Source organism: Pelobates fuscus, chromosome 4 (assembly GCF_036172605.1).
Source record: "Pelobates fuscus isolate aPelFus1 chromosome 4, aPelFus1.pri, whole genome shotgun sequence".
NCBI classification, from domain to species: domain Eukaryota; kingdom Metazoa; phylum Chordata; class Amphibia; order Anura; family Pelobatidae; genus Pelobates; species Pelobates fuscus.
Window position 1 is genome coordinate 317,011,002 of NC_086320.1, and position 11,077 is coordinate 317,022,078.

Consider the following 11,077-nt stretch of genomic DNA (forward strand, 5'->3'; position numbering starts at 1 on the left):
AGTGCTTGTCTTGTGTACCTGATATGATGGCACTATATAAAAACCTGTAATTGTATTGTAATAAGTGGACGTGTCACTGATGTCACCCATTATACAGTATAGGATTTGTAAACATGATCTAGCTATAAAAGTTACAGGCACATCATTTAATATATATATATATATCTCTGCAGTATGAAGTCTGAAACATGATACCCGTCTGTGCGGATTTATGAACTTCTAAAGCTGGGAATTCTGGGACAGTTGTGGAAACCTGGTTTATTGACTTTCGGTGCCTGTGGGAGACTTTACAAAGTCCAATCTGAGATATACATGTTACAAGCGTCATTTTTAGAACTGAGTGCACAGAGTGCCTTGCAGCATCACCATGCATGTTTCTGATCCCCCTGCCAGGACCCTCTGGAATTTCCTGATGCCATGCAGGGGGTGAGGATGACGGGAGATGCTGTGGAGACATATGCTTTGTATGCATGTAAGTCTGACCTCTTCAAACATCATGCACAAACGATTCCAATAAAGAAAACTGCTTCAGTTTGGCAAGCAGGGTATTATTGCAGCCTGTCTATGTAATGCACTATATCATAAAGAGCATGGGAATCTTTCAGGCTTTTCTGTATAAGATAATAAGAGAGTGTGTGTGTATGATGTGAGATCCATTTTGGGCCAGCCGGGTGCTGACATATGCCTGAATCGTGGACTAACTGAGCTGTGCAATGCAGGATTAGATTCTGAATTCCATCAGTGGTCCCACAAAAAAGATTTTTGATGGCTAGGGAAGAGTTACTAAATGTTGATTTTATTCACAGATCAACTGAGGAGTGAGCAATAGAGGGCCTGGGGGGACAGAAGAACAGCAGTAAAAATAAACCTGTATTTAAATATTCAGGGTCCTGCGCTGCAAGCCGTGGCACACGCACTAGGGTTGCATTTCTACTCTTTACAGTTACATTTTGTAATTGGAAATTTTGAACCCTGAATAACTAATATATAAATAGATTCATTATTATTTATTTGTTTACTGCTTTTTGTGTTTTCCCATCTATTGGTTACTTTTTCTCAGTGTTAAAAAGCTCTTATCAGTAAACATCAAACAATCTACATAGTATATTGTGTATGTATTTCGGAGTACACTGAGCCATTTTGTTCTTTTTCTGATTTGGTTTCCGAGTCTCCACAATATAGGGTCCCCTATACACATCCACATTCCAGCCTGCCTGAGATTAGTGGGATTTCAAGCAAGTGTACATTTAATTTATCCTTCCACTGTGGCTGATGAGACTGAAACACTGCTTCTGCCTCCACAGTTCCTCTCTAACCAAGTCATTATTGATAGAGCAGCTGAATTAGGAAAAGTGACTAATTGCCCATGGTATAACTCCAACCACTCTCAGACAGACTCAAACATCCATTTACCAATGTACCTTGCTTTTTCTCTGTAAACGTTTCTCATGCATTCCTTCCCTCCAAGTCAGTGTTAAAAATATAAATAGAGCTGTCTAATGGCTTATGTACACTTGGTAAAACACTAAGTGTATCTTTTTTTATTTTGACTTTTTTTTATTTTATTTAAATCATTATAAAAGCCTTAAAAGATCACTATAGTGTCAGGTAAACAAACTCGTTTTCCTGAAACTATAACATCCTTAAGAATCATTTAACTATTCGCATTGTAGTGTAACAGTATTCCCTGTAGAAATTGCCCTTCTTTTACTTTCATTGGTGGCTAAGTGGGATAGTAAATAAATATAAATATATAAAAATGAAGTAATTCGGTTCATTTTCTTTTTTATATATAAATACAAAGCAACTTACAGAGAAAAAATAAAGAACGGGTGCAGAAGGTCAGACAATTCACCTAAATTAATAATTGCATACCTTCCTACAGCCCTGTGTAAGACAAGACAGTCCCAAAGTCTGGGTACTGTCCCCCGCCCCAGGTTTGTTCCCTGGTATTCCTGTCCTGCTGTCACAAGGGAAATGGCAGGTACACTATACCAGGGGTGCCCAAAACGTAGATCGCCAGATGTTGTAGAACTACAACGCCCATGATGCATTGCATGCCTTTTAGAATGACAAAGCATTATGGAAGCTGTAGTTTAAAACATCTGAAGATCTACCTTTTGGCCACCCTATACTATACAGTCTGGATTTATAGTGTTCCAAATGGAAACAGACAGCACACTATAAAATGGGGCTGTTGGATACATAGAGTCCCCAGATAAAATACATGGAGCTTTTTACACAAAGACTTACAATTTCTTCTGAGCTTAACCAGAAACTACTGCCCTGACTGACCATCCAATATGATGCTATAAAGGTAGTAGGACTTGCAGTCCGATTGGCGGCTGCGCCTTTTGGTAACATTGAATTGGCAAGTCAACTGGGTGTCGATAAACTGCACTCACTTTTACTTCACACATTTTGCCCAATTACTGCCATTTTGTTTGTGAGTTTGTTTATTAACGCTTATTTTTAATATTACACTTTCTAGCACACGGCAGTAAATTATCTGATTTTCTGCTCTGTCTGCTGTGAATTACAGATATAATTATCACTTTTAACCCCTTAACGCCGTTACGGCGTTCTATGCCGTCCCGCTTTAAGTGGGCTTTAAAGTCGTTGTGGTGGCATAGAACGCCGTAACGGCTTTGAGCCCTGGAGCGCCCGGGTTACTTACCTTCCTGGCGCTCCGCTTCTGGAGGACTGCCTCGGAGGCCATTTGATCGCTCTCAAAGAGCAATCACATGGCCCCCTATAGCTGGCTGTGGATCTGCCAGCAGGGAGACTGTCTAAAATATCAGACAGTCCCCCTGTTGGTGGGTAGTGTAAAAAAAAAATAAAAAAATTAAACATGTTATAAAATAAAATATATATATTATAAATATATAATATATATACATATTATATATATGTAACGTCATACAAAGTGTATTTTAATATTGATATAAGTACATATATCAGTATGAAAATACACTTAGAATGACGTTACATATATATAATCTATAGTATATATAATAGATATATACACATATATTATATATATATAAATACGTATAATTACAATAATAAATAAATGAAATAATAAAATTTATAAATTAAATATTGAAACAAAATTTAATATAAATTATATATTCATATGTAATTTCATTCTAACTGTATTTTGTTATTAATAAATATATATATATATATATTGGTAACAAAATACACTTAGAATGACATTCTATATATATCTATCTATATATAAAATGCAAATAACCGCAAAAATATATATATATATATATATGCAGATAGTAGATAGAGCACTCCAGAGGTCTTGTTTAAGATTATTTATTCGGTGTAGAAAAAATCTACACCGAATAAATAATCTTAAACAAGACCTCTGGAGTGCTCTATCTACTATCTGCATACATATCCACGCTCTGCAGCACCGAGGCTTTTTTTCATTGGAATTTATTTAAAGGTAGAGTGCCAGACTTTGAACATTTTATTTATATATATATATATATATATATATATATATATATATATATAGATATAGATAAATACATATAATTACATAAAAGATTACATTAGTATACATGTAGAATATAAATACCTATAAATGCATATATATTAAAATTCTACGTGTATATATAAGTAATCTTTTAACATAATTAGGTGATTTGATTAATTAAAATTTGATTGACATGTCTGACAACACAGGGAGAAAGTGCAGAGAATTTAATTTGCAAGCACTGTATTTGACCCTGTAACTCTCCAAGACACCATAAAACCTGTACATGGGGGGTACTGTTTTACTCAGGAGACTTCGCTGAACTCAAATATTAGTGTTTCAAACTGATAAATTGTGTTACAACGATGATATTTTAAGTAAAAGTGAAGTTTTTTGCATTTTTTACAAACAAACCGCATTTTTATGGACTATATTATTGTTGTAATATGTTTTACTGTTTTAAAACACTAATATTTGTGTTTAGTGAAGTCTCCCAAGAATAACAGTACCCCCCATGTACAGGTTTCATGGTGTTTTGGAAAGTTAGAGAGTCACATATAAGGCTTGCATTTCATTTTTTTTACATTGAAATTTGCCAGATTGGTTATGTTGCCTTTGAGAGCGTATGGTAGCCCAGGAATGAGAATTACCCCCATGATGGCATACCATGGGCAAAAGTAGACAACCCAAGGTATTGCAAGTGGGGTATGTCCAGTCTTTCTTAGTAGCCACTTAGTCACAAACACTGGCCAAATATGAATGCTAACTTTGGCCAGTGTTTGTGACTAAGTGGCTACTAAAAAAGGCTAAACATACCCCATTTGCAATACATTGGGTTGTCTACTTTTTCAAATGGTATGCCATTATGGGGGTAATTCTCATTCCTGGGCTACCACACCGTCTCAAAGGTAACATTACTAATCTGGCAAATTTCAATGTGAAAATGGAACGTTCTATATTTGACCCTGTAACTTTCCAAAACACCATAAAACCTGTTAATGGGGGGTACTGTTGTACTCGTGAGACATCGCTGATTACAAATATGTGCATTTTTTATGACATTCACAGCTAAAATGTCAGACGGAAATACAAATTCTAAAAAAATCTTATTTTCTCACTTTTTAAAAAATGTTATTCATAATAAATTATGTTCCATATATGAATAGTTAATAATAAATTAAAGCCCTGTTTCTCCTGAACAAAATGATATATAATAAATGTGGGTGCATATAATATGAAAGAGGGGAACTACGGGTGAACAGACATAGCACAAATTCCAGTTTTTGTTTTGTTTTGATCAGAACGTGCACTATTGACTCCGTCCTGAAGGGGTTAATGAGCTTTGAGTGTTTTCACAGAGCACCAATGCATACATAGTTATTTGCAGCTACTAATTGGGGTTTCTATTGATTTCGAAGCACAGTATGAAGGGTATTTATTGGCTTAGTGGCAGCACAATAAGAATTGGCGATATTATTATTTTTATATATATATATATATATATATATATATATATATATATAATGGGGAGCAATAGCTATCATTCCAGCTGCTGTGGAAAAATAGTTTATTTTTTTGTTTAATGTTATGTAAAAAAAATCATTCAATAACACTGAATTGTATATTATATCCTATATATATGATCAGACAGGATGTATTGCTGCTTCCCTCCCTATGAATGTTAAATGGATTAATCCCTATCCTCTGTCTGTAAGGTAGTTTCCCTGTGAATGGAAGGACTAATGAGATCAATGTGTAACAGGTCCATGAAGGGGGGAGCTGTGTTTGGCTTTGGCTCAGTGCTGCCCTTTGTTCTGAGGGGCTCGTTCTCCCCCTATTACAGTGAGTGTTCTCTTCCTCCCATGTGCTGGATGGATTCTCCTCCCACCAGCAGCTCCAGGCTGCCTCTCAGTATCCTCTTTCCTCGCTCACACTCTCCAGGGAGCCAGTGTGGGACGCACGCATTTCCGCCTTCTCTCAGGATTCTCAGCCTTGGTCTTGTCTGAGCTCTGGATACATTGTGTGGAATTCCTGCAGATACACAGTAACAGAAAGGGTTCGTCAGCTCCATGACCACACATCAGAACGGGGGGTGGCTTGGACCCCTAGATCCTTGCATGAACTTCAGGCGATAGGAGAACAAACTGGAAAAGTCCTGAACATTAGCTTTTGAAAAGTGATTTACTATGACACTAGGAACTACTGGCAAACTGCAAAACAAGTCGCCAGAGCAGCAATTCCTGCAAAGCCACTCCTGGAGCTCTCAATGATCCCAACTCATCCAGTACTTCTGTGGACTTCACCTTGGGCAGAGAGGACCTACCCTGCACTCTGACTGCGCCAACTAACCTGCCTTCTGTGCTATGGATGCTACCTGTAGAATGCACAGTGAGTTATCATGCTGCTCATGACTCTAGAATACATTATGTGTTGAAGCAGGCAATCAGAGTGTTTTATAACTTGAACGTTCTAAACTTGAAATTAAGTCACTAAATAATGTAACCCTGGCGAGATGGTTAGAACTTGGGGTTCCAGTGCACAATTATCTAGAAACACTCCAATAGAACTCCAAGCAATCCTGCACACAGGGAGGGGATGCACACAGTTGGGTTGCTTTGTAACCTGCCCCAAGTGACATGGAAAAATCTGTCATTTTAGAGCTGCTGATGTTGGTGGCTTGCAGCCTCTGCTGTTGTCTGCAGCACAAATGCCCAGAGCCATGTGACTGTCAGCACCTCCATCATATCCTTTGCTCCAACAGAGGATTGCATGCAGTACCCAAATTCACCCCTCCTTTCAGTCCTAGTGGAACCAAAACCTACAGTCTGGGAGGAAATTTTATCTCCGATATCACTGGTTTGGATTTTCAAAATTTTCCTCAGTTGCAGAGGCTAGATCTGCAATACAATAAGATACAGTTCATCCATCCCAAAGCTTTTGAGAAGCTCAGTCAGTTAGAGGAGTTGTACCTTGGAAACAATCTTCTCCCCACGCTTGCCCCTGGTGCTTTGGTCCAACTTAGGAAACTTAAAGTTCTAAATGTGAATGGTAACCGGCTCAACAATGTTAGCAGGGCCAGCTTCTCCAATTTGGTGTCTCTGATTAAATTGAGATTAGACAATAATGTCATCCAGAACTTGCAGGGTTCACCTTTCTCTGCTCTCTCGAACTTGATGTATTTACATCTAGAGAATAATAAAATCACCAACATAAGTAAAAATGCCTTTTCTGGACTGGGAAAGCTGCGTCTTCTCAGCATGTCTGGGAACCCTCAGAATTCTCTTCGACATTCCACCTTTTTACCTCTCAGGTCACTCAGCACCCTCATCATGGCTGGAAACAACCTGCAACAGTTGGGACCAGGTGCTTTTCATGGATTACAAAGGTTATCGAAGCTCATTCTCAGTTTAAACCAACTTTCTTTGCTCCATAATATGACGTTCATGGGACTTGATGCACTGCAGGAGCTCTATTTGGATGGCAATTTGTTAAAACAGCTCCCTGAAGGCCTACTGGTGCCATTGCACAATTTGGAGATCCTGAATCTGAGCCGCAATGCACTGTCCAGCTTGCTCCCTGGAACGTTCGGTGGAGTAAGTCGGCTGAGGGTGCTGGATTTGCAGCACAACATGCTCAGCTTTCTGTCTGGGCAATCGTTTACTGGGAATCCAGTGCTCTATCGCCTGTTATTGGATGGAAATCGCTGGAACTGTGACTGCCATGTGTTGGGACTCAAACATTGGATTCTGGGAATTCTGCAGACAAGGAGCCGCATGCTAACGGTGTTTGTGCAATGCTGGGAGCCCAAGGAAGTTGCAGGAAAATATTTAGACTATTTAGAAGATTCATATTTACAAGGGGTAGGAGGCTGTGTTGTTAACGCCACGCCTGCTGGACAGGAACAAGAACTGATTAGCACCTTAAGACATAGGGATGGGGTACAGCATCTTTCTGCAAAAAGAGGAGAGAGTGAGCCGTTAGACATAACCACGAGAAGCCCTCAGAAAGATGTTTTGCGGCTTCCTTTATCCACATTGTCATCACAAAGTACTTCAACTCTTGAAACAGTTGCATCAAGGCCACAGCTCAAATCCACAAAAAGGCCATTGGGCAGAAAAAAGCAAAGTCCAGCAAAACATCATGGTGTGGAGATATCACTCAGGAGAAAAGGCGGTAACGTGCAGGATGCCGTGGGTACATTACATCAGCTGCCTGCACGTATCAAAACTGCACATCTTACAGAACCTAAAATGAACTTGATTAGACCTAGCCAGCTGTACCTAGATTCTGAAAAACCTCACTCTACTCCACCTAAGCCAGCTACCCAGACATTGAGACCTTTGCATTCCAAGCTTCAAGATGGTCTTGTTGCTGCATCACTTGCCCCAGGACATGATACGTTGCATTCCTCTTCCTCCCAGTATTTGCACTCAGAGCTCCCTGGCACCTTAAGCCCTACATCTGCGAGACCACAGACAGATGGGCAGAAATCTGAAATTCTAACATTTCACCAGGATCACACTGCAGTTAAAACTAGTCCTAATAATGTACCAAACGATGGCACCTTACACCAAAGCCATCCTGACACCATGGAACCTTTGTTTAATTCATTCAAAGATGAAACTGATCTTTCCCTTCCAGCAGCTGAGACCTTGCATCAGGTTGCTCCATCTTTTCTGTCTGACCCATGTGAATTTAACAAGCTGTACTTGTTGAACCTGTCTGTAGAGTCCGTAGGAAGCAACACTGCTCGCGTCCGATGGCAAATTTTGATCCCTCACACTCATGGCCCTGTCTTCTTCAGGGTTCTGTATGAACGTTTTGGGCAGAGTGGTCGTTTTCAGCGTTTTGTTTACCCACGTGGGCCAGCGGAAACCCTTACCTTGCAGGAACTCACTGCTGACACTCCATATTTAGTGTGTGTCGAGAGTATAATAGGTGGAAGAGCATGTTCTGTTGCCCCAAGGGACCATTGTGTTGGGCTTGTGACCTTACCATCTGATGATGGCCGGCCTTTCCTAAACTATCAAATGCTAGCCTTAGCACTGCTTGCCCTCAATGCCTTGCTGCTCCTCTTGGGGTTGGTTGCCTGGATGGCTCGGGCGGCCCGTAGGAAATGGTGTCGGAGAAGGGCCCCTGTCCATGTTCGCCAGATGTACTCTACACGCCGCCCCTACAGGTCTGTGGGTACAGGGGTGTCTACTGATTTCTCAGGTTTCCAATCTCACCGACCCCGTACTACAGTATGTGCCCTGGGAGAAGCAGATCTTATTGAGTTTCCTGGCTGTGATCGCTTCAGGGAGGGTGTAAACTTACACCGAGAAGATCTTCTGCAGAGATTCACAGACTGACCCTGCTATACATCAATGTGGGCGATGTGACAAATTGGTAACAGAACATTTCACGAGACATGTTTAAAAGTTGCTGATTTAGTGCAACTTCGTAACTGATCTGTCTCTGCCTTATGAATATTTATTGTGGTCAAAGTAAATGAGTTCAATTAAAGTAACTCCATATGCAATAGGGAAAAAAACCAGGACATAGAATATTACATAATTGGCAGCACGTAAAGCAAAGAAGGCCATAAACTGTTTTTGGACAGAGTTGTAATTTGTTTTTAAACATATTAATAAATGTACTATTTATTCCAAACCTGAAATAACCAGCGCAGTAGCTGTTAGTGTTTGGGCAGAAAATTGCAAAGCCGAAAAAAACGTCACCTTCCAAGTATGGCTAGAGATATATGGTAGGAGGTACACTAAAGTGTGAATTGTCTGGAATATAAAGTGAATTTAACATTTTAGTCTAAAATAGCTGAATTTGGATAAGTTTCTCAAAATGGTTATTTTGGCCTAAAATTAATTAAAAATACCAGATAGTTTACACCAGGGGTGGCCAATAGGCAGATCCCCAGATGTTGTGAGACTACAACTCCCATGATGCTTTGCATGTCTTTAGAATACCTTTTAGTATGGCAAAACATCATGAAAGTTGTAGTTTTAAAACACCTGGGGCTCTAGCTATTCGGCACCCTTGGTTTACACGTTGGTGACAAAAGAGATGTTTCAAGATGAAACTTAAACACTCTCAGCCACTTTCTTCAAGCTCTGCTATTTTCTCCTGTATTTTGCAAAGCCATTGTCAATATAAATCCCAAGTTATTGAGTAAACGCCTTGGTATCTGGCGAAGTATCGTGATAGTCATATTCCACAGCACAAAGGGCGTCAGAAGAATACCAGCATGCAGTTTTGACATGCCTCCCTTGCAAGATACATGCTTATACAGTGTCTAAGTAACTTGCTTAGAAAAAGCTACGATTGCCAAAGGTTTGTTTATTGCCTGCAATGGTGACATGGGACCATATTTTAACTGGGTCATAATATCTATTCAGTGATTAACATGTCTCAGAAGAAGGAAAAAATCTGAGATGCTAAAAATGCCCAAGAAATTCTCAAGGTTTTTCTCCAATATGATTCTTGCCTAGTAATATGGTCAGGATTTACTTTTTTTGTTTTTGTTTTAAATGTATTTCTTTAAAGGAAAATCAACCATGATATTAATATTGTGTTACTTAAAGCCACAAACCCCTGTGTCTTTGTAATCCGGGTCTAAGAAGTTTGTCTGGTTTTAGCTACGGATTTTCTACAACTGATTCTTTTCCAGAGGGTATAGGGGGAATTCCAGTATTGAAGAATTCCCCATTTTGTTAAAGTATTATATAACTAAATAGATGCCTAACTATAATAATGATATTTTCTGTATCTGTTTACTTTCCAAATTTGAAGTGGATCAGCCAGCGCATCCTTATGCCATAACCTATGCAAGGAGCATAAATTGTTTAAAATGCTTGAAGTGTAGACTTTTTTTCTTTTTTAACAATTTTTTTTCACAAGTACCGTGCACCTAGAGTGACAGTTTAAACACTCTCTACCTTAAAGGGACACTATAGTCTCCAAAACAATGTTTTCTTAATTAAGCAGTTTTTTTATATAGATCATGCCCCTGCAGTTCCACTGATCAATTCTCTGCCATTTAGGGGTTAAATAATTGAGTTTATGCAGCCCTAGTCACACCTCCCTGCATGTTACACCCTGCAGCCTTCCTAAACACTTCCTGTAAATAGTCATCTAATGTTTACTCTCCCTTTATTGCAAATACTCTTTCATTTAGAATTTCATATTTCCTGTTCTGTTAACAGCTTGCTAGTAATTAAATTTAATAATATTAATAATAATAATAATATAATTATAATAATAATGATTAAAGCTCAATTTACAGAGAAGGAGATAAACAAGTTTAACATTAAACCATTTTGTTTTCATGCAGGTTGTGTCAGTCACAGCCAGGGTAGGTGTGCCTGGGGCTGCATAAACAGAAACAAAGTGATTTAACTCCTAAACGGCAGAGAATTGAGCTGTGAAACATCAGAGGCATAATCTGTACACCAAAACTGCTTCTTTGGTGACTATACTGTCCCTTTAACTGCTTTACCTCATTGATGTTGTTATGGTACCTGGAGTTCTTTGGTGTAGTCCCACTCTTCAATTGTTAAAACTGTCTGTCTGTAATTGGATAAACACTCT

The 11,077-nt window shown here is 39.0% G+C and overlaps 1 protein-coding gene across 1 annotated transcript; it reads left to right on the top strand.

The window, feature by feature from the left end:
• The first annotated feature begins 5,580 nt into the window (after positions 1-5,580).
• Positions 5,581-9,182, top strand: TRIL (TLR4 interactor with leucine rich repeats). The gene has a single exon (XM_063450700.1). It carries the CDS (start codon positions 6,130-6,132, stop codon positions 8,842-8,844), a length of 2,715 nt encoding a protein of 904 aa, XP_063306770.1. The 5' UTR covers positions 5,581-6,129; the 3' UTR covers positions 8,845-9,182.
• The last annotated feature ends 1,895 nt before the right edge of the window (positions 9,183-11,077 follow it).

What these genes read in the sequence shown, in the direction of transcription:
- TRIL (XM_063450700.1), top strand. Translation starts at nt 6,130, where the DNA reads ATGGAAAAATCTGTCATTTTAGAGCTGCTGATGTTGGTGGCTTGCAGC.